Raw genomic sequence first — 24,458 nt, 5'->3', positions numbered from 1 at the left:
ACATTTGTTATGAAATTAAACCATATTTGTGTGTTTTTCGACGGGAGAGACAGCAACACCAAATAGCTAAAATTAGGTCTGAGAGACACTGGATTTTACAGTAACGTTGTTGAAGAATATTTCATGCCATTAAGAGACAATCCTTTATTTCTTTATCCAGAAACTTGCTCTAGAGACAAAGGAGATGACAGCCTTTTTTAGCAGATGGTGCCTCAGTGGGTGCCATGTATCATTATATAGAGCCCACTAATTATTTATTATAATTGATTTTAATTAATTGAAGTTGTTGCAGCTCTATAACAAACCAATATAATAACTATTGAGGCCCTGTCCAGCCCGCTCTCATTTGGAAGTTGTAAAATACTGCTGATTTCTCAGTGCTTATGGCATATGATCTTGTTGCCAAACAAACCCCACTTTTGCTGCCACATGAAACACAGCTTGATGGCATCAGCTGAGAACGCTGCCTGACAGAACCGGTCAAGGTGTTATTATACGCTGGCACAGGAAAACCTGTTGTAGCAACATCATATTTGGATGATTCCGGTGTTACCATCTGAACGCTATTGAACACCTAACCATATGCCTCCATCTCTTAAACCTAACCATGTGTGCCCTTGCTGTGCAGTCCTAACCACCCATGCCTGCATGTGCATTTGTTGATGTCCTGGCTTTTGTTACCATGTCATCCCACCGTGTGCTTGTGTTGACATCATGGTAGTGGCATCCCGTGACAAAAAAAATGACACAGTAGGATACCTAGAGCGTAATACGTAGACACGGAAGTCCACTGACAAAGCAGCGATATGGTTTCTTCCCTCTATTTCAGTAGGATGTTGTAACGGTTATTAAAAACTACGTTAGAATTTGTCAGTCCTTGGCTAGGAAGAACAGGTGGCATAACAACAATCTCCATGATCAGTGTTGATGTCTTTGTGATATAGTGTTTCCTATACTATTGATCAATGTTTATTCTGGTGGATGATGAAATCTACTTGGTGAATAAAAAAAACATGATGAATAGTAACAGGAAAAATATAAAAGGTCAATGAGCCTCATTTGTCCTCATTTGAACAATTGTTGTTTACACTAATTGATTACCAAAGGTTTTTGGCATAACACCTTGCATGGACAGAGACACGTCAGAGCTTTTAAGGTTATGAAAAGGATAGTTCGTCGTGGAACAGTGAAATTTGCATGTCTTACAGTTATGTGTTTCAAATAATTGAAATAAAAGTACAGCAGTCTAAGATAAAGCAAATTTACTAATCTACTTAAAGATTAGCTAAACCGTTATAGGTTAGACCACATGAACTTGCCACCAGTGGGTGCTGAACCACCCCCACTTGTAAACAAATCAACCCAAGAAACTTTAGATCAACTTCAAAGTATCAAATAAATACCAGACTCTCACAATATCTGCTACAATTGACCTTACAGGACAAGTATAAAACTTCCTCTGTTTTGCTAACAAACAACTATAGAAGTCTGCTTTTCTTAGGACTGTATTGGGATGCTGCTATGTCCTTCAAGTCCCATGGGACACTTGTGTGGTTTGATCTGATTGGGATAAACCCATTTAAGACTTGATTTCCCCTGTCCTTTGGTAACCTTGATTTGGTATACCACAGGTGAGAGTTCGTCTGTGATCAAATAAGGATCAGCCCAGTGAGGAAGGAACTTGTGTGTAACTCTTCCAGGGCCTTGGTGGACCTTTCCAATAGGCTGGACGAGAGTGTAGTACCACACCTTGTCCCACATACACAGTACACCATGGGATGCTTTTTGGTCTTTGTAATTTTTGTGAGCTTCAGTCACATACTTTTTCAATGTTTTGACAACTGTTTGCTTTGTCCATTCCACCCAGCCAGAAACCTGGGGGTGGTAGCAAATGTGTACATCGGCTTACACACCCAGTAACTGCCATAGATGTTGCATAACATCAGCTGTGAAATGTGTTCCTCTGTCTGAACTGACCCGACTTGGCAGACCACCCCAGTCAATTTGAAGGTCTGACATGGGAGAGGAGGTACCTCTTTGTTGCAAGGGGGCTCTGTGGAGCAGGTTTGACAGTTGGAACTGGCAGCAGACTGATCAGCCTTTGATGTTGTCGGCTACGTCTTTTTGCATGTGTGGCAAATAGGTCGGCTGGACAAGTACTCTGAGTGTGGCTTTGGCTTGTTTTTGGCCTGTGCACGGAGAGTCGTGGGCATGCATCAACATCACCCCCCTGTGGTTCTGAGGACCCACGAGCGCAGGCGACGTGAGGTCGTCAGAGACATACACAAGAAGGCCCATGACGAGGTGCAGAGAAGAATGAACACAGAATAAACATGCCAGCCAGCAATGGGCTCAAGGTTGGCGTCAGAGACATCATCGCCCGAGGCAGTAGAGAGCCAGGGGATGAGCATGTGAATAGCTGGATCAAAACATTGGAGGGAGATAAGGTCAGAACCCAAGATAGCATGGGTGACCGAGGGACTACCAGGGCCGGAAAAAGAAGCCATAAGTTGGGCGGCAGCTGGAGCTGGAGCGACAACACAGACAGTCGGGGAGGGTGGGTGGGGGAGAAAGTCTGGGTCGAAGTGCCAAAGCGTTCCATCGAGGGCAGCCTGTTTGGCCAAAGTGCCAGTTTAGTCATTGAACTCTTTGTCCTGACCAGGAGCACTAGAGTGACCTATGACCTTATTCCAGTCCGGTTTTCTATCTGAGCTGATGAAACTGCTGCGTTTCCACACAGGCAGGTGGTCTGTTTCAATGCTCATCTTTTGACCAGAAATTTTTGTCGCCTTGGTCTCAAGGAAGCAGCACTGAGCGACAGTATTTTTGGGACAAAGAATTGGCAGAGGTTGATGAACCCGTGCCCAGAGTTCCAAGCGTTGGAAGTCAATCAGTGGTTCAAAACGGTTAAGGAGATCCTTGCCGATGAGAAGGGGAACTGCATTAAGCGAAGACACGTACACGGGATGGATAAAACTCATCGAGCCAATGGTCAGTTTTACCATGGTCATGGATGTCAGTGTAGTACCTGTGGGAGCATACGGCTGGATATTCAGAGAGCAGGACTGGAGTCTTAAGTCCCTGTTGGACTGACGTACTGTCATTAACAGTGTATCAAACAGTGTTGATGACATCAAGGTTATGTCTGCAGCTGTATCAAGGAGAGCTTCATACACGAAAGTGTCTTCACAGTGTCAAGACTGTGCCAGGAGGGATTGATTTCTCACCCCCCTTTTCAGATCCGTTTAGTCTATTAGCTGGAGCTACTGGTGTTTGGCCCTGTGAGGAGGTGGGCTCAAGTCAAGTCAAGTCAAGTCAGTTTTATTTATATAGCCCATTATCACAAAACATGGTTTGCCTCAGAGGGCTTTACAGTGTACGACATCCCTCTGCCCTTAGACCCTCACATCACCCAAGGAAAAACTCCCCAAAAAGAACCCCTGTAACGGGGAAAAAAAAGGAAGAAACCTCAGGAAGAGCAGTAGAGGATAGTGAGGGATCCCTCTTCCAGGACGGACAGACGAGCAATAGATGTTGTAAATAGCAAATGAAATACAATCATGGCAAAAGGAAAGAGAGAGATAGAGGGGAGAGAGGGTGGGGGAGAGAGGAGGGGGGTGGGGGGGCACAACAATAATAGAAACAGATGCATGTCATATTACAACAATGGTAGGTGTGGAATTAGTAATTGCTCTCTATGATGATGTTGATAGAGATGATAACAGTCTCATGCATATGTAGAAAGGGAGGTGTCCAAAGGCAAGATCACAGCATCGGCGCAACCAGGACCAGACCACGATCAGGGCGAGCGGGGGGCACAGAATCAGTACAGCCACAGCACGAGCACAACCAAAATCAGGGTCGCGGCATCAGCACAGCTATCACCACGGTCAGGCACAGTCAAGGTTACGGCCAGGATCCAGGGAAACTAGGAAACAAGGGAGCAGGAATGCTCCCGAGAGGCAACAGGATTAGTGTAGTGCAGTTCAACAGACCCAGGCTCTGTAATCGTGAGCCCCAGGCAGTGAGAGTACCACATGGCTATCACAGAGCTAAGCTAAGCTTGCACATGGCAATGCAGTTAACAGACAAGCATGATTTCTGATGGCGGCATTGAGAGAAGGAAAGGAGCTCAGCATATCAGAGGAAGTCCCCCGGCAGGTTAAACCTATGTCAGCCTAACTATGGGCTGGTCCAGGCAGCCTGAGCCAGCCCTAATTATAAGCTTTATCAAAGAGGAAGGTCTTAAGTCTACCCTTAAAAGTTGAAACGGTGTCTGCCTCCCTGACCGAAAATGGAAGATGGTTCCATAGGAGAGGAGCATGGTAACTGAAGGCTCTGGTTCCTAACCTACTTTTGGAAATTTTGGGAACCACAAGTAACCCTGCGTTTTAAGAGCGCAGTGATCTTGAGGGTTGGTAAGGAACTATGAGCTGTGACAGATAGGATGGAGCCTGACCATTTAGAGCTTTGTAAGTAAGGAGGAGGATTTTAAATTCAATCCTGGATTTCACAGGGAGCCAGTGCAGAGAAGCTAAAACAGGAGAAATATGGTCCCTTTTCTTGCTTCCCGTTAAAACACGAGCAGCAGCGAAAATGGAAGATGGTTCCATAGGTGCAGCGTTCTGCACCAGTTGGAGAGACCTAAGAGATTTGGGGCAACCAAATAATAGGGAATTACAGTAATCCAGCTCAGGTTCACCAGGGTCCAAATAAAGCTCTTCGACCACCACGTTGGGCTGGTCTGCAAGGCGATCTGACTGAAGAGGCGTAGGGGCTACTGCTGTGAGAAAATTAGCTTTCCTGCTTTTCTCTCTTTTCCTCTTGTCGATAAGATGCAGGATGGCTATAAGATCTTCTGGACTAAATTGAGATGTTTTAAACTTACCTCCTGTGTTGTTACTCTTCCATTGGGAGGTTTCTTTGTTGTCACCGTTTGTGGATTTCTGACGGTTCGACCTCTGCTGATGCCGAGGGGAACCGAAATTTATGTCGGTTTCTCCGACTTTGATCAGTTTGTTGGATCAGAGACCGTTTCTGTTCCTTAGAGGACTGATCAGTTTGGAGAGGGCATGCAGCTGCATTATGCTCTCCATTACTGGGGGCATCTTCCAGCTTCAAAGAGTCACTGTCTATACTCAAGATAGTAATGGACTCTGCCTGTTTAGCATAGGATTGCCATTGTCTTGCAAATCCCAGCGCAGCAAGGCTGCGTAGTTGCTGGATGGTTGCAGTATGCGGGTTCGCCAAGACATCTAGTTGATTACTAGTATTTGGATGGAGGTTCTGCACAAAGAGGGTTTTGAAGTTCATGTCCTCCTCCATCCCAGGTTCATTTCGGGAACCAAAGTATGCCTGAAAGAGGCGATAATAGTATTGTTGGGGAGATTTTTGCCTCCCCTGCTTAACTGCAATGGCAGCGGCCAAGCCGGTCTGCGCTATTGGATCCGAAAATTCTTTTTGTAAGGCGTCTCAGAGCAACCTATAGTTAGCTCTAACCTGGAAAGGTTGCCGCTCAATGAACTTGCTGACGTTGCGACTGGAAGTCACCTTGATCAGGTACAGCCTGTTGTCTATCGTAGCGTTGGGGAATTTTCGCAAGTAGAAGTCGATGTCATTCAAGTAAGTTGTGGTGTCATGGGAGCCACCAGGATAAGGTTCAAAGCGTGGTATGTTTCGAGCAATCTTATCTAGGTCTCGATCAGAAAGACTCAAAGAGGTTTGCCAGTTTGAAGGCAGGTAAGATTGTGGAGGCGGAGTTACTCCTGACAAGGGAGGAGCCACTCTAGGCGAATCAGGTGGGGCCCTGTTGGCCAAAAGAGGGTCTAGTAGGACGGGGGAGAAGAGTAGCGAAGGCGAGCCTTCTTGAGCTCCCTTGGTGAGTAGCTTGTCTTTCTTCTCTTCCTGCAAAGCTTCATCAAGATTTGTCTGTTGGTTCTGACCTATAGCAAGAGAATATCGCAGTTCTCTTTTAAGGGTTTCCAGCTCTCCTTCTGTACTTGCCTGTTGTTGGTGGGCCTGCTTAACCACATCCTCGGCTTTGGTCAGTTGCTGCTGCATGAGCTGCATCTCCCTTTTGTCAGCTTCAGAGTGGAAGCAGTAGGCCCTGTTTTGAGCTTTGAGGTCTTCCATGTGCTCTATTGCACGCTGGAGCTGATGATTTGACTCATCACAGGCTTGATTTACCTTTTCGAGCTGATGTTGTGTCTTAGCTAGCTCCCATTCCTTTTTGTGGAGTGACAGTTCCAGCTCTTGAATCTCATCTTTCAATTTGATCTTCTTTTCCTCTGGTGTGTCGCACTGAGCCTTCAAGTCATCTACACGTGCCTCTGCTTCTGCTGAAGCTCGTTGGGGTGCTCCAAGTTGCCATTGGAGGAGCCTTGATCCCCTCTGCAGTTGTGCAGTTTGTTGTACACGTGATTTCAGCTTACCTGCTGATTGCTCGAGCAGTTGCTGTGTATGTTTGAGCTGTGCAGTCAACACTGAGGCCAAGCTACCTAACACTTTGGTCAGTGTTTTTCCCTTTAATGGGTGAGTCAGGGCCTCCATCATTAATTCAAGAAACATTGTTTTGAGTTTTGCAGGCAATCAGGTTATATTTTGTGTTATTTTATTTTATCATAGGTGTTTGATTAGTAGTGATTAAAAATACAAACAGAATTCAATGTATTCTTTGTTCGATGAGGTACCAGGTTGCTGTAATATTAACCGAAAGAGGTTAGTTGTTTATAGTGTAAGTGCTAGAGGCAATGCAGACTAACAGAAGATACACATCTGGGGGCAGCCACCTTGAGGACAAAATTAAACCAAATTATAAGGGGGAAATTTAACTTTAACTCAGCCAGTTAAATTAGTCAGTTGTTAAATTTTTGATCAATTACATTAAATTGATCATAAATCAAATACGAAATTTAAGAAAAGTGAATGAGGTGTATACACTTGACTTAATTTGTAACTGTGTTTGAGAATATAATACAAAGTCAAAAGTGTTATAACTTTAAGACTCAGATTAAGAAAGAGGAAAGTGAATTAGCATAGGATTAGTACACTAATATAAGTGAGCGAGTGGCAAGGTTAAATTCTGCAATTTACTTTGCAAAATTCATCACCAGTCGGTTATATGCATGCACAGTTTGAATAATCACTCCTCAAGTTTCAGTTAACCAAAACGGCCACACGATGTTGCGATTGCGGTCTATTCACTCTTTCCAGAAGGAGCTGTGGCGTCCAGGGGAGGATTACGTCAGCCGTGACGACTCCCGGCACCGCCCACATGAATGCCCTCACCTGCTCAGGAGAGAAGCACACAGTTTCGCTCAGGACACTGAGCAAACAACTTGTCAACACAGCCAGCTATGAGACAAACAGCCAGTTCAACTACTGGGCTACTGAACCACATGGGTTTCAATAATAAGTTTGAGCCACTTCAGTAACTACAAACCACACAGAGGTCCGCTCTGGGACATTCAGAACAAGCAGACTAAGCTTACTCATTTGAACAGCGAGGGTATTTATACCCCGATGCGGTCTCAAGCACCGCGGAAAACACCTCTACTACCAGCAATTTGGCAGTTGCTAACGGTTAGGTAGCTAAGCTAACAAGCTAGTGCCGAGGGGCTGAGGCAGGGAAAATTAGCCGGAACGCGCGGCGTAATATCCCTGAGCTCAGAGCAGGATGTTCGGCTTCTGGAACACGCAGTCACATCACCTACCAAAAGGCCTTAAATCTGAGCGCACAAATGCGCCGTTGCATGCAAATTACAAATAGCACAAAGCTATACAGAAGGTTCAACACAGCGTTTTTCCACTGTTTCAGATTCGGCGTACCCGGTTATCGGTAGCTTACACGAATGCCGCTTCTTGGCAAGAGAGCTACTGTAGTTATACAGTTGTAAAGAGCCCATGTATAACGCCGTGCATCCACATTGTTATAATTTATTCTTTAAGCAGGAAGTGTAAGTCATATACACACAAGACACACACAATGCTTAACGCTCACACACAGACCACAAAGAAAATCAAGCAATGCGCTTTCAAGATTACTAGCGGACAGCAGACAGTAAATTCATTTAAAATCGAATGAGATCATGATGAGGCGTCATGACTTTACTCTGAAAAAAAAATCACTAATATTTCACATTATCAGCCAAGGACGATCTGTTTATATTTATTCATAAGAGAAACACTGATATACTATACGCCTCACGCGGACGGCACCAATTATGTAGTGGTTATTAATAACTACGTTAGAATTTGGATTTTGCGCTCATTAAAGTAAAAGGGGCACCATTCTCCATTCAGGAGAAAATTAAATCTTAAATTGTGACAGTGTTAAGACATGTCATTACTTTAATCAATCTCATAATCTGTACCGTTTATCCTGTATACATTGATCTTGTTTCTCTCATGAAATAGTATCCACAGACGACTTGGCGATAAATGAGAATAATTTATTTAGACTAATAAAATGATGAGTAAATAGAGGAAATAGTATGACATATAAAAGGACAATGAACACATGAAAGGGAACTTACGTGATGTATGTTCAGGTGATGTAAATAATTAATTATGGATGATAGTGGAGGAAATACCTGACCGTCTAAAGCGTGGATGCGCACTGAACGGTGACGTAGAATTTAGAAATTTGGCATTAAAGCTTCGCTATACGACATCAACTCTGATCACTAGAAAATGTTATTCTGCCTACTTTTGCCGACTTGATTATACTTCTCCGGGGAGGTCCAGGTCCTCGCGTCACTCCAGGGGAGAGCTGCGGCGCATCTTCCAGACGAGGTGACCCGCTGAAAGGCGGCAGCGGCCGAGCAGGTGGAGTTGGTGTGCGGCGGTCTTTAACTGGCCTCGGTGTTCGCCTCAGCGAACCAGTAAAAGTCTTTAAACAAAGTCCTTAAGGGCAGGCAACGGATGCTGATAGTTTGTGCAGCAGGTGTTGCCTCTAGATCCGTGGCAGAGTTGATGGCGAATCGCGGAGTGTCCTTCTCAATTAAAACTCAATAATCAAAAGTAGTCCCATTGGTCTGAGGGAGACACTTTAAATTAATAATTTGATTTTACTTAAAACAAATTACCAAAAGTGTATTTACTGACCAAAAACTGGTATAAAGAAAAGCGTCAAAGAGATTTAAAAGAAAATGGCTTCAAAAGTAAAGTTCAGCAAAGCTCTGGTGAGCTGTTGCGGCGTTGTGTTTGCAGATGCCTACATGGAGTATCAGTTAAGTTAATTAACAACCCTCTGTTGGATGTTTTGGGTTGTAAAACAGTGTCACTTGACGTGTCCCCCACTTGCCCAGGGGACGTTGAGCTCTGGAGTTCCTCAGAGGAAAAATGTAATGACCATGCCAAGGCAGTCCACTACAATCTTGTTTCTGGACATAGTATAGATGACTGTTCTGGACATAGAATAGATGTCTTTTCTGGACATAGTATAAATTTCTTTTCTGGACAGAGTATACATGTCTTTTCTGGATATAGTATAAATGACTATTCTGGACAGACTATATACATGTCTTTTCTTGGCATAGTTTAGATATTTTTTCTGAATGTGGTATAGATGTTGTTTGTGGACATAGAATAGATGTCTTTTCTGCACAGAGTATACATGTCTTTTCTGGACATAGTTTAGACATCTTCTCTGGATGTAGAAGAGATGTCTTTTCTGGACAGAGTATACATGTCTTTTCTGGACATAGTTTAGACGTCTTCTCTGGATGTAGAATAGATGTCTTTTCTGAACATTATATGGATGTCTTTTCTGGACATTCTACAGATATCTGTTCGGAACACAATATAGATGTCTTTTCTGGATGTCATATAGATGTATTTTCTGGATATAGTATACATATCTTTTCTGGGCATTGTATAGATATCTGTTCGGGACATTATATAGATGTCTTTTTGGACGTCATATATAGTATGTCTTTTCTGGATGTCATATAGATGTCTTTTCTGGACATAGCATAGATTGATATAGATAGATTATTCTCGATGTCATATACATGTCTTTTCGGGATGTGGCATAGATGTATTTTCTGGACAATGTACAGATGTCTTGACTGGACATCATATGTATGTCTTTTCTGGATGTTGTATACATGTTTTTCCTGCAAGTTGTATCAATGACTTTTCTAGACGTCGTATAGATGTCTTTTCTGGATGTTGTATACATGTCTTTTCTGGACATCATATAGATGACTGTTCTGGACATAGTATACATGTCATTTCTGGATGTAGTATACATGACTGCTCTAAACATAGTATAGATGTTGTTTCTGGACATAGTATAGATTACTGTTCTGGACATAGAATAGATGTCTTTTCTGGACATAGAATAGATGTCTTTTCTGGACATAGAATAGATGTCTTTTCTTGACGTAGTATAGATGTCTTTTCTGGATGTAGTATAGATGTCTCTTATGGACATAGTATAGAAGACTGTTCTTGACATAGTAAAGATGTCTTTTCTGGACGTAGTATAGATATCTTTTCTGGACATGGTATAGATGACTTTTCTGGATGTCTTATAGATGTCTTTTCTGGATGTAGTATAGATATCTTTTCTGGACATAGCATAAATGACTTTTCTGGACATTGTATAGATGTCTTTTCTGGAAGTAGTATAGATGTCTTTTCTGGATGTTGTATAGATGTCTTTTCTGGACGTAGTATAGATGTTTTTTCTGGATGTTGTATAAATGCCTTTTCTGGACGTAGTATAGATGTCTTTTCTGGATGTTGTATAGATGTCTTTCTGGAGGTAGTATATATGTCCTTTCTGGATGTCATATAGATGTCTTTTCTGGACATAGTATTGATGACTTTTCTGGACATAGTCTAGATATCTTTTCTGGCAAAAGTATAGATGTCTTTTCTAAACTTAGTATAGCGAATTATTCTTAATGTCATATAGATGTCTTTTCCGGATGTGGTATAGATGTATTTTCTGGACATTGTACAGATGTCTTTCCTAGATGTCATATGTATGTGTTTCTGGATTTTGTGTACATGTCTTTCCTGCAAATTCTGGATGTTGTATTCATATCATTTCTGGACATAGTATAGATGACTTTTCTGGACAGAGTATACATGTCTTTTCTGGATGTAGTATACATGTCTTTTCTGGGCATTGTATAGATATATGTTCGGGACATTATATAGATGTCTTTTTGGAAGTCATATATATGTCTTTTCTGGATGTCATATAGATGTTTTTTCTGGACGTAGTATGAATGTCTTTTCAGGACATAATGTTAATGTATAAATGACTTTTCTAGACATCGTATAGATGTCTTTTCTGGATGTTGTATACATGTCTTTTCTGGACATCATATAGATGACTGTTTTTTCTAGATGTTGTATGGACGTATTTTTTTGATGTTGTATAAATGGCTTTTTTGCAAATTGTATAAATGACTTTTCTGAATGTCATATAGATGTCTTTTATTGACGCCATGTAGATGTCTTTTCTGATTGTCATATTGATTTCTTTTCTGGATGTAGTGTAGATGTCTTTTCTGGACAAAGTATACATGTCTTTTCTGGACATAGAATAAATGTTCTTTTTTGACATCATGTACATGTCTTTTCTGGATGTCATATAGAAGTCTTTTCTGGATGACATATGCATGTCTTCTGCGCCTCACACTGATGTCTCCTGTGTACGTAGTGTAAATGTCTTTTCTGGACATAGTTTACATGTCTTTTTTGGACATAGAATAGATGTGTTTTCTTGGCATCATATCCATGTCTTTTCTGGACATCAATGTAAATGGTAAATGGACTGTACTTGTATATCGCTTTTGTATTCTTATTGACAACTCAAAGCGCTCTCACACTACATTGTCACATTCACCCATTCACACAAGGCACAAGGCACCACCTGCTACTCAGTAATCATTCACATGCACTCACACTCCCATAAACATACATTACTGATGATCATTTCAAATTCTAATTTTCAATTTCAACACAGCTATTGGCTGCAGAGTGCTTAACTGAAATACTTAATTCATATTTTAAGATTTATTGCATTTTCGCAGCAAACTTCCACACGTTTGACAGAAAGTGAAGAAAACTTGAGGGATCATAATTTTTGTTTGAGTCTCCTTTGTAAGGAGACATCATACAAACAGTATATATTGTTACGAGTCAGCACCGACAATAAATTAACAAACAAGCTAAGTCTAACCTGGAATGGGTAAAACAAGAAAAGAAGTAGATATAAGTCATAAAGGACTGGCTTCATAAAGGGAAAAGCTGATTTATTGCATTTTCGCAGCACACTTCCACACGTTAGGCAGAGAGTGAAGGAAAACTTGAGGGATCATATTTTTGTTTGAGTCTCCTTTGTATGGAGACATCATACAAACAGTCTTTATATTGTTACGAGCCAGCGCCTGCAATAAATTAACATACAAGCTAACAGTAACCTGGAATAGGTGAAACAAGAAAACAAGTAAATATAAGACATAAAGGGCTGGATTCATAAGGGGAAACACCGAGATAGGTCAGCTCACCTACACGGCAGTCCGTCAGGTCTCCAGCCGTGTTCATGCTGGATGACAGGGTGGCTGTGATTAATACCCAAAATGGCATAAGCCTCCTGTGCTTTACCCTCTAAAACATTCTGTATTGGCAGGGTCCATTTATCCCGAGGCCAGTCTAGCTCCATGGCAATTTTCTCAAAAGTATCAAAGAAAGAACCCACATCATCACGCTTAAATTTTGGCATAAGCCTCAGTCAGCTGGAAATATCAAAACAAGCTTCATGCTTGCATTGTAAAGCATGATTGTTAGCTTCAAGCTTCTCTTGCTCCAAGGTCAACTTAGCTAACTCAAGCTTTTGCTCCTGTTCTCATGCTGTTACCTTTGCAAATTCAATTTGCAGCATCCCTTCCCTCTCTTCAGTCTTGGCCTTCTCCCTTGCCAACTCGAGCTATAGTTCCTGCTCCCTCTCTCTCTCCTGCACTTGATCAGACAAAAGCAGCTCCTTAATGAGAGTCTCCGCAATCACTAACTTCTTAGCCTCAGGGTCAATATCTGTCTCAAAAGCAAAGCCACAGCAGCCAAATCCTCGTTACAGAGTTTACGCAAGTCACTATGTCCGAAATCATATTTACAAATCTCCTCTACTCTAAAGGTAGCCATGGTTCCGCGGATAAATACACAAGAGCAAGCTAAATAAACGGGAAAACCCCAAACAAAGGTACCGCTAAGGTAACAAATACAAAATAGAGTTTATTTTAAGAGTTTATTGACCTGGTAAATCAGACACTCAACAGGAAACAGCGCTACTACGTGGAGACACCTCGAGAAAAACAACTTTTACAAGCCTCAAACACAATCAAAGTACAAAACTACACTTACCAAACACGGGTCCGAACCAGCTCAATATCCATACCAACCAAAAGTTAAAATCCTTTCCATCAATATGTGAAGTGTTAGAAATGCACATGTAAATGAAATTAAAAGGAGTTAAAGTCATTAAAAAAAAAAAAAAAAAAGTTAAAATGGCATTAAAAAGTGTAAAAAGATCACAGGGATTTAGGTTACCTTCATTGTGAGACTATGTTACAATTCATGGGTGAAATAAGAAGTGATTAAAAATAGTCAATATGGTTAAAAACAGTAAAAAAGGACACACCTATATTTAAAAAAAAATATTTTTCTGTGTCAAAAAAAGTCTTTTAATACTGATTTCATTGTGCTGTGCTGGTTATCGCTATATTTAAACAGGCCACTAGAGGGTGCACCGCCCTTGAGAGGAACCTAATACCCTTAGAGGCAGGAACTGCAGAATAAAAGCTGCAGTCACGCCAAACGGAGCTAAAGTTTTCTGCCTCTTTGTTTTTACACATTGGTGGGGTAATATTCCTCAAACCTTAAAGCATGTACCCCAGTATAAGGGCTAAGAGTGGTCTGAATCCTCATTGATAAGCGGAAATGTGCAAAGTTGTGTTGTTTTACAGTAATATGTAGAAATAGAAAAGTTTTGCTGTACTCTCTCATGCTATGCTAGCGGACCTGTTGCTAACAACTCGTTAACGCATGCATTACCATTGAAATGCAAATGAGATGCAAATGTTTTTGTTTTGTTTTGTGAATGAGTTGAGAAGTATTTAAAGGGTTGATGCATGTATTTAGCGACCTGTTAAGCTGTCATGATTAGTCATAATAAGAGGTTTGAGTACAGACCTAAGCAAGGTGGTTTGTGAATATTTGTGAATGAATATTTGGGAATAATATTACAGGAAATGGGGAGGTTACTCACTCCAAGTTTGTTTAGTATTGTGCTATGTGTAAGTTGAATGCGGCTGTTAAAGTGTGAATCCAGTGCAGCTAGAGAGTGAGATGGATATATATTTGGTTTATTAATAAGTGCTGCATTTTTTTGTATGTGCTTACATAAGGTGATTCTTTTGTTTTTGAAGGATGCTGAGATATTGCAGTTGTTTGTCTGATGTTGCACTTAGTGTTTTATCTATCACCCCAGGAAGTCACTTGTTTTACCATGAAAAGGCAGAATAAAAGTTGCAGTCACGCCAAACGGAGCTAAAGTTTTCTGCCTCTTTGTTTTTACACCTGAAACCTGAAACCTGAAACTAGCTATGTTTGTTGTATTCACAAACATTAGTAGTGGTCAGAAGTTAGCACTGAGCAGCTAGTCTGCCCGTAGCAGTGTGCCCAAACCTAATTCTAAACCTAGCAACACAAACCTTTTCCCAAGCTAAATACAACTCAGTGTGCCTCTTCTCACAAAACAATGTTTGGATGTATCTAGCTATCTAAACTGGCACTATTGAGGATTGATGAGAGCCATTAATCCTCAAACAGATCTTTGACAAGCCCCCACTTATGTTACGAGCCAGCGCTAGCAATAAATTAACATACAAGCTAACTCTAACCTGGAATGGGTGAAACAAGAAAAGAAGTAGATATAAGACATAAAGGACTGGTTTCATAAAGGGAAACGCTGAGATAAGCCAGCTCACCTACACACCTGTCCGTCAGGTCTCCCGCTGTGTTCGTGCTGGATCACAAGCCCAAGCTTTGTCAAAGTTCAGATTAAGTTCAGTTGGTATAACAAACAAAAAATATGCGCACCTCAGGGGTAGTGCATTTGATACAATCACAGCTCAACTCCGAACAATAGTTAATAGACTTTTAAACTTTTAAAGTAAAGCCTCTTGTGAAACCTTGCAAATGAAAAAAAAGTACAACTGACCTTTGCTAAGTTCCACCCATTGAGGCAGAAGGGCCTGTCATAGCGTAGCACTTGCCAGCACCGACAAGGGTCAGATAACTAAACCGCTGTGCTCCATGGACTGTCATGCAATAGTTTCAGATTTTCTTCATTTTCAGGCCAGTTTTGCAGATTGCAAGCATAACTTTGCGCCTGGGCATGTGTGATAATGATACTTGTTACCCTGTTGGAGTTAAAGAAAAATTAGATAATACTTCTTCAGGCAGTGCAGTTACTTAAAGTGTGGGCTCCATGCTCGACAGCTGGGCAGGCCATCACAGAGGGGCGGAGCTTTGCATAGGGTCATTTCTTTTTTTTTTTTTTACATATGATTTATTTATGAGATTTTCAAGAAATTTTTATACAAAACTTCAAAAACACAAACTTGTGTAAGGCCATACATGTCCGTAAAAGATAAAATTGGCAGAAAACTAGACAAATAATACAGCACAGCAAGGTTGTTTGTAGAGACATTCATGGAGAAAAGGAAAAGAAAAAACAAACAAACAAAAAAAAAAAAACATGGGAACAAGCAGTACAGTCTTAAAAGGTAATCATAAATAATAACTACAAGGACAACAACAACAACAGGAAATAAGAAACAAAAACAAAGACAAAGACAAGTAAACAGACAAAAAAAAAAGGCAGATAATAATGAGTGCATGCGTAATCACAAATGCAAAATGACCTGCTCAATGCAGATGTACCACTAGGACTGGAACAGCAGGGTTCGCAGGCCAGAAGGTTCAGGATGGTGGTACAGTGGCGGGGGGCGCACCACCGATGGGGACAATATTCAACTGAATGGACCTGACATGTTCTAGGAAGGGGAGCCAAATTTTAGAAAACTTAACGTTGGAACCTCGAAGACAGTGTTTTATTTTCTCCAATTTCATAAAAAAAGGGCGTCTTTTATCCAGTGAGAATGGGAGGGTGGATGGGGGCTCTTCCAATGCATCAGAATTACACGCCTTGCTAGTAGTGTCAAAAAGGCAACAAGTTCAGAAGAGTAGGATGGCAGCGAGTGGTCAAGGGGCAGGACACCAAACAAGCCAACTAAAGGCGATGGGTGAATATTAACAGATGTGATGGCTGAAAGTGAATCAAAAACAGAATTCCAGAATGCAGACAGAGCAGGACACGACCAAAACATGTGGGTGAGGTCAGCAGGTCCTAGACGACATTTATCACAATTAGGGTCTATGCCAGGGAATATGCAAGATAATTTACTTTTAGACCAGTGGACTCTATGAACTATCTTACACTGTATGACACTATGGCGGGCACAAATAGATGATGTGTGGATGCGTTTCAAAGCAGACTGCCAAACATCAGTCTCTATCTCTATGCCAAGATCCTCAGACCAGGAGGTGCGGAGATTATCAGAGGACGAAGTCTGGCAAGTGAAAAAGGTGTCATATAATTTGGAAATGGTGCCTTTAAGGTGAGGATTTATACCAAAAATTGTATCAGACAGAGTCAGAGGCGGGAGAGCCGGAAAGCCAGGAAACCGATTTCGAATGAAGTCTCTGACCTGCAAGTACCTGAAAAAATGGGTCCTTGGAAGGTTGTAAATAGAAACCAATTGATTAAAAGATGCAAAGGTTCCATTGATATAAAGGTGCTTTACAGAAATGATCCCATGATCTTCCCAGGTAGCAAAAGTCCTGTCAGTAATAGAGGGGGGAAATAGAGGGTTGGAATTTATGGGGGTCAATAGGGGTATTACCTGAGATCCAAAGTGACGTTTAATTTGGGCCCAGATCTTCAGACTATTTTTAACCACAACATTATTGGAATAAGATGATGAGGATAACGTCAAGGGGAAGCACAAAAGAGACATCAACGAAGAAGACCCACACGAAGTGGCTTCCACTTGTAACCATGGCAAGGCTTGATTGTCAATATGGCACCAGTGTAACATGGTCCGAATGTTTGCAGCCCAGTAATAGTATAAAAAATTTGGTAATGCTAAACCCCCCATTTCTTTGTTTTTTTGTAGGATGCTCTTTCTGATTCTGGGTGTTTTGTTGTTCCATATAAACTGGGATATAGAGCTATCAAGTGATTGAAAAAAGTGTTTTGGGATTAAGACTGGTAAACATTGAAAAAGATATAGAAACTTAGGGAGAACATTCATTTTTATACAATTTATCCTAAGCATAGGGTCATTTCTAAGCACACTTTTTTTTAGCCTTCACTTAATCTGATGCAGCATGGATGGAAAAGAGCAGGCAGAATGAGAAAAGAGGACATGAGATGTTTTTGACCACAGGTGACTCAGATCAACAACCCTGAGAGTCAAAGCCTCCATCTGCATCCAGCAGCCCAAACTGACACTTCAACATGATCACCTACCGTCTCCATAACAACGCAGAGGGCCGATTCGGTAGACGGCATCTGAGCCTGTTCTGTTGGTGTCTCCGATCATGATGTGGCTCACTGGCAGGTGGTCTTTATAGGAGAGGACTCCTGTGTCATTAGCCCTGTGACAAAAACACAAAACAAAACAGAGAGATGTCTCACTTTGTCCAGATAAAAGAGTATGAGAGTATGTGTCAACAAATGCACATGGTGGCACAGATAGAATTATATATATATATATATATATATATATATATATATATATATATATATATACTTATGCTGTTTTTTTATTATTAATACTATGTTTCTATTTTACAATATCCCTTTGAGAATCATCAAGTATTTCTGATTCTGGTAGTTAACTTGTACAAGTAAGAGGAAATAAGCAAGATCTGCCACCAGAAACTGATTTTAATGCCCGGTGTCGTGCTCAATTTCTCATGTTTGTAACAAAACAAATGCCATAAAAATCAGTTCAGTATTAATCAAAAGGATTTTTGAGAGAAGTCTGATTCTTCCGTTACACACAGCAGATCTATGGACCACTCCAATATATGGAGCATGTGTAGACACATAAGAGCGACAAATAGCTGTGGCCAATGAGGTATCTAGTTTCAGTTTCTATGGGCTGAATTAACTTCTTGTCACTAAATGTTACAGCTAGTGCTTTCTGCCATGTGTTTTACCAGAGGTAGCAAACACAACCAACCTTCTCAGAAAGGTTATAAAAACAGTAGATTTACAGGAAATATGAGAGAACAGTCTGTTTTACTTGCCCAGTAACGTAACTTCTAACAGTTACCTCTGCTGTGCATTGGCTACCATTTTTCTGTTATTGTGGCCTTTACTCAGTATCCTGATATTAGGATAGTGACTGCCAAAGTAAACTAAAGCTCGACCTATCTTCATTTCAAAGAGGCCTAGGTAACACGAAGCTACACAAACTTAGTTTTAACTTAGTTTGTCTTAGTTGCATCTGTGGATCATTGCTGTCATAATGTCACACTAATAATACTAGCATTTTCTGGGTTTACATGAGCAATCCCACTCAGCTCACCAATAAAATAAAATTCTTTTTTCTTTTTTTCGTTAATATTTGTGTTACCACATTACTACATTAAGGTTACCACATTAAGAGAAATCTGCAGAACATGAACAGCACATCCTCAGGATGCAAATTTAGATTTTTTGTGACATTGATGCATATTTTACTTAAAAAATACTTCTGATTACAACAGTTTTTGTGGTTTGTAAATCTTCACTCAAGCTTTGAGCACAGGGCAGCAGGAAAAGTTACTGTTGTGTAATCACTGTCTATATGTTATGTACCATGTGTCTGTGTCAGCGTCGCAGTTGCAGAAGTAGTTCATGTCGATACAGTTCTCCTCCAGGCTGCAGGAGCACTGCTGGACTCCAGGCAGGAAGCCTCCCCAGTAGCTATGCCTCTCTCCTCTCTGATCCAACCACCAGGACAATGGGCGGCCGTCTGCAAACAAACATCACACAGTTAGAACAGTTGGTCCTGGAATTCATTCAAATATCACCAGAATACATGCAGCAAAGACTTGAAATGACTGTGCAGGGCCACACAGGACTAGGTGGTAACCTAGTATAAACTGTTACACTGATAGTCAGGGGTGCTGTATAATTTCTGGACATTAAATGTTCATCCACAATTTTCTGTGGTGGTCCCAGTAATATTTGTTAAATATGTAAGTATAATTGTGATATAGCATATTCATATGAAATGGTTAATCAATATTTGAATTAAATAATTGAGGGCCATCTGTGCAAAAGTGTCTGTTGTGGGGGCCATCTTCTTTAACACTCTCACGCCCATTTAAGGTGAAACAACTATCTCATGACCTACTCAAAAGTTTGACTCACTCACTCATCACTCACTCACTCACTCACTCACTCACTATTTCTGACATTTATTGCATGTCCGTCCATCCTGGAAGAGGGATCCCTCCTCAGTCCCTCCTCCTGAAGTTTCTACTAATTTTTTCCCACCAATTACAGGGTTTTTAGGAGGGAGTTTTTAATTAATTAATATTTGAGTCTAAGGACGGAGGGATGTCGTATGCTAGAAAGCCCTCTGGGGCAAATTGGGCTTTATAAATAAAACTGACTTGACTCACTCACTCATTCACTCACTCACAGATGTCTCTGAGTGCCGTTTGCATTGTAGGACTGGCCACTCTCCACTGTGGTTTAGCCAAAGGTATGGAGGCTGATAGGGGCAAATGTGCTGCAACTTAAGAAAACAAACGCAAATAGAATAGTGTCTGCAATGTAAAAATATATGAAAAATAAGACAGAATTACAATTAAAACAAAATTACAAAGAACTTGTCCCTGGTACATGCTTGAGCCTGCTTAATTCTATCATATCACAATTTTTTTTAATCAATATTTATGTGAGCCAATTTAGTAATTTCCTTAAATTGCAGTACACAAATATAAGGTAGGTTGAGGTGGTTTTGAAACTTAGTGCTGGTAAGAAATGCTTGTCCACACTACATGCAGCAACTGTTTTTTGTAGTTCAATGTAAGTCAGTATCACATTAACATTTATAGACTGCTTTCTGAGATATTTGACTCTCTTTAATATATTTTTTGTCATGTGATGTTTGTAAAAATAAGGTTAAGACACTTCTCTGTATATTACAGTTCAGTAGCTAGACAAAGTACATTTACTGTAATAATCATAAAGTTGAATCAACACCTCTCTAATATAACTTTAATGAAGGGGTGATTTATTATAGGGCTGTTGCATTAGACTGCATTAGTTTTGGCCAGGTGTACCTAATAAACTGACAGCTGAGTGCATATTCAGCATTTCCCTTGCTGGGTTAATAAAGAAAAAAATTTCAAATTTTTCAAAACAATGGTTCAAACAAGTGTTCAGTGTGTTCAGCACAATGCGTCATGTGGGGGAAACTGCTTTGATCATTCACATGTAACCTTTCTCTGATGTCATCACCTTCACTGACCTTTCCTTTAAACATGCTCAAGTCTGTACGAGGTAACCTTTGACTAAATCAAGGACTGAGCCAAGGTACAAAGACAGAGAACAGCTTCCCATCGGTGTGCGTATTACAAACTAACCTTCATCTTACGTACCATGCTCTGAGCATTAAAAGTGTGACAGTGATAATTTTTGTCCTGTTCCTCGTTGTCAGAGCAGATCACAAATTGTAAGTACATTTTAAGCATGCAACTCATGCAAAACACACAAAAAAAACCTGTCTGTTTCAGGGATTTGTTTTTCCCCGTGACACTTAATTTTATCCCTTCCAAAACCCTTTGCTTTCTTCTGCATCATACATTGTAATTCAAGTTCAGCCTTTTGTGTTTCCATGAATTTGGAAATTGCATATTTCACTTCAAATGTAGCATAGGTGACTGCAAAATATTGTTCCATAAATACATAAAGGTTTAACCTAGACCATGTAGCGGTTATTAATAACTACATTAGAATTTGGAATTTGCACTCATTAAAGTAAAAGGGGCACCATTCTCCATTTAAGAGAAAATACATTTTAAATTATAAAAGCACGTTATCACTTTAATCAATCTCACAATCTGTACCGTTATCCTGTATAAATTGATCTTGTTTCTCTCATGAAATAATATCCACAGACAACGACTTGGCAATAAATTGATTCTTTTTATTTATTTCATAAAATGATGATTAAATAGAGGAAGGGATATGACATATAAATAAAGTCAAACCAGTGAAACTCTCCTCAAAGCTTCAACGCACATATCTCTCATATCACCGCTAAACTCACCCAGTTAAACCTCCAAGCTTCCGCTCCCAGTGCTTCCTGACCCGTGAGTAATCTGCCTGCCTCAGTTTCACTGTCTCCCCTCTCCTACCCTCCTAGAGAACCTTTTGTTCCACCACCTGAGCAATACGCAGGGGATTTAGGTTTGTGTGGCTGGTTTTTGCTTCAGTGTTCACTTGTTTTTGACCAACAACCATCTAGCTATCCCTCTGATAAATCCCAGATCGCCTATGTAATGAATTTACGATGGGGTATAGCCGGCCAGTTGACAGCCGTATTGTGGGAGAGGGGTTCTCCAGTATTATTGTCTTTTGCAGATTTCTCTACCGAGCTCCGCAGGATTTTTGATCATCCTGTTCAAGGTCAGATGGCGGCTAGTCGTTTATTTTACCTTCATCAGGGCTCTAACTTTGCGGCTTCCTATTTCATTGACTTCTGTATTTTGGCTGCTGAAACCGGGTGGGATGAACCAGCTCTCATGGAGGTATTTGTTAGGGGTTCATCTGAAGAACTAGAAGATGAGCTTAAACCCAATTCCCTTGAAAAACTGATTTCATGATTAAAATTAGGAATCAAGACAGGATCGTTAGACTCCGTAGAGCACCTCCCCCTCCTGCAGTTCTCTTTTCCCCAGCTGTCCTAGTGCCACTCACCCTCCTTCCCAGTCTCTAGTGCCCCCTGTTGCCCTGGAGGAGCCCATGCAGCCCCTGGGCTCATGAGAGCCCGGCTTACCCCAGCTGAACTTTAACACCGCATGAAGAACAGTTTGTGCATCTACTGTGGCCAATTTGGGCACTACATGGCTTCCTGCCCCTCGTCGCCAAAAGAGGGGTCTCACCAGTAGTGGAGAGCGTCCTGGTGAGTCAGATTCCTCCTCCTCTAGCTCTCCCTCATGGATCTCCCTGCCTGCCAGCCTTTGCTTCAATAACCACTCCATCCAACTCCAGGTGTTGATTGATTCCGGAGCGGATGACAACTTCATTGACTCCACGTTTGTTGAGAAGGCTGGCATCTCTCTTGAGCCCTTGGACCCCCCTAAGAGAGTGACTGCTCTCAACGGTAGATTGCTGGCCTGTGTTACACATTGCACAACCCCTATATCCCTCAACATCTCCAGTAATCATCATGAAACCATTCAGCTGTTTGTGATCCCTTCCCCCCTTTCACCTGTGGTTCTGGGGTTACCCTGGCTCCAAACCCACAATGCATAAATAGACTGGATCACCTCGACCATTACTAGCTGGAGTGTCCAGTGTCATTCCCTCTGTTTGCTCTCTGCCTCACCTGCCGAAGCTCACCCAGCCCCTCCTCCTGCTCCACCAGATCTGTCCTCTGTGCCACCCAAGTACCATGACCTGGTGGCCGTCTTCAGTAAAGACTTGGCCCTGTCCCTGCCCCCCCCACCGCCCTTACGAGTGCGCCATTGAGCTGCTCCCTGGGGCGCCTCTCCCCACCAGCCGTCTGTATAACCTGTCTCTCCCTGATAGGGAGGCTATGGAGACTAACCTACAAGATTCCCTGAGTGCAGGTCTTATTCACCCCTCCTCCTCGCCTTTGAGAACGTTTTTTTTTCTTTGTTAAAAAGAAGGACATGTCCCTGTGCCCCTATATTGACTTCTGTGGTCTCAACGACATAACAATAAAAAATAAGTACCCTGTTCCTCTCAATAACCCCTCCTTCAAGTTGCTGGCTGTGGTACTGGCGCTGCAGGAATGGAGGCATTGGCTGGAGGGAACTGAGCTTCCTATCCTCATCTGGACAGACCACAAGAATCCCGCTCAATGGGGGGGCATTCCTCCAAGTTCCCCCTGCCACCCGGGAGTCCACAGAACCCTCCTCTTCCTGTGCCAGCAGAGGGGTACAGTCCTGAGGAGGGCTCTTGGGTCTCTCGGGGGCTCATTTTGGATGAGTCCCGCCTTTGCGATTTCTATCGCCTGCATCCCCTCAAGCCCGGTGGGCTGCCTTGAGGAGTCTGTTAGTGGGGAGTACTGTGGTGGTTTTTATTTTTGGGTGGAATTCTTGGGACTTATTTTTTGTGTGCTAGTGGCGGGTCTCTTCCTTTTCTGTGGCTGTGTTGCAGGGGCTTGGTGTGGCTTCCAGGTGCTGGAGCTAATGGCGCACTTCCTCACTTGCATCTCATCTGCAATCAACCCTGGCATATATTCCCCAGCTCCACTTGACTTTGGTGCCAGAATGTTCAGCCTAACTCGTGGTTAGATCGGCCACTTCACTTTTTGTGACTCCATTTTACAAACTGTGTTGTTTCTTCTGGAACTTAGGACTTTACTGCCTTTTACTGCCTTTTTTGTGAGTGTTTTTCCAGTGCCTTCTCCAGTGAGCTCCAGCATCCCACGGCCCAGTTTCTTGCCTTAGCAATGGCTCTGCCATTCGCTTTCCCCACCACTCTGGACTCCACCATCCTCCAGCCTCACCAGCCTCACCACCTTCACCATCCTCTCCCCAGCCAGCTCGGCTTCTGGAAACCTCCTTCCCTTCATTCCCATTCCTCCCCACCTACAACCATCAAACCTTTTTTTCATCCATTCACCCTGTCTGTGTGTTTGCTTCTGGGTCCTCCCATTTCCTGCGGTTCTCAGACCTTAACAGCTGGTAACTCACAAGTAGACAAAGAAGAGCTGAATAAATCCACTAGCGGAGACATGAGAATATGCAAGAATTCCAAACCCCCCTCACATATGGGGTAGCTGAGGGATGTCATGTTCCATCTAAAACTAGAAAAGTTTAGATCTGCTTTAAAGAGAAAGAGGGCTGAATTTGCTCAATTGTAGACCCTGTTTATGTCCTACCTTACTACTGTTCCTGGGATAAAGTGTAATGAGTCATAGGGAAATGCTAAGGAAGTATATATATATATATATGTATATATATATGTGTGTATATATATATATGTGTGTATATATATATATATATATATATATATGTGTATATAGGAAGGTCAAGTAGGAGTGTGGAGCAACAGGCAAAATATTTACTTTTTTCCCCCTCTTTTCTCTTTTTTTGAGTTATATTTATATAAGTTC

The 24,458-nt window shown here is 41.6% G+C and overlaps 1 protein-coding gene across 1 annotated transcript in view; it reads right to left on the bottom strand.

Annotated features, from left to right (window-relative positions):
- The window catches only part of LOC121949058 (contactin-associated protein-like 5), a 362,843-nt gene that overhangs the window by 39,379 nt on the left and 299,006 nt on the right, over nucleotides 1-24,458 (bottom strand). Inside the window, exons 14-15 of the mRNA XM_088082827.1 lie at nucleotides 18,953-19,109; nucleotides 17,615-17,742 (exon numbers count right to left, since the gene is read on the bottom strand). Coding sequence (XP_087938953.1) covers nucleotides 17,615-17,742; nucleotides 18,953-19,109 — 285 coding nt within the window. The remainder of the gene's footprint in view (nucleotides 1-17,614; nucleotides 17,743-18,952; nucleotides 19,110-24,458) is intronic.

The sequence above is a fragment of the Plectropomus leopardus genome, chromosome 10 (genome assembly GCF_026936395.1).
Source record: "Plectropomus leopardus strain MGB_pleo_1.0 chromosome 10, ASM2693639v1, whole genome shotgun sequence".
NCBI lineage: Eukaryota > Metazoa > Chordata > Actinopteri > Perciformes > Serranidae > Plectropomus > Plectropomus leopardus.
The sequence above is the reverse complement of the archived record's forward strand: the minus strand, read 5'-3'. Positions and strand labels throughout refer to the sequence as shown.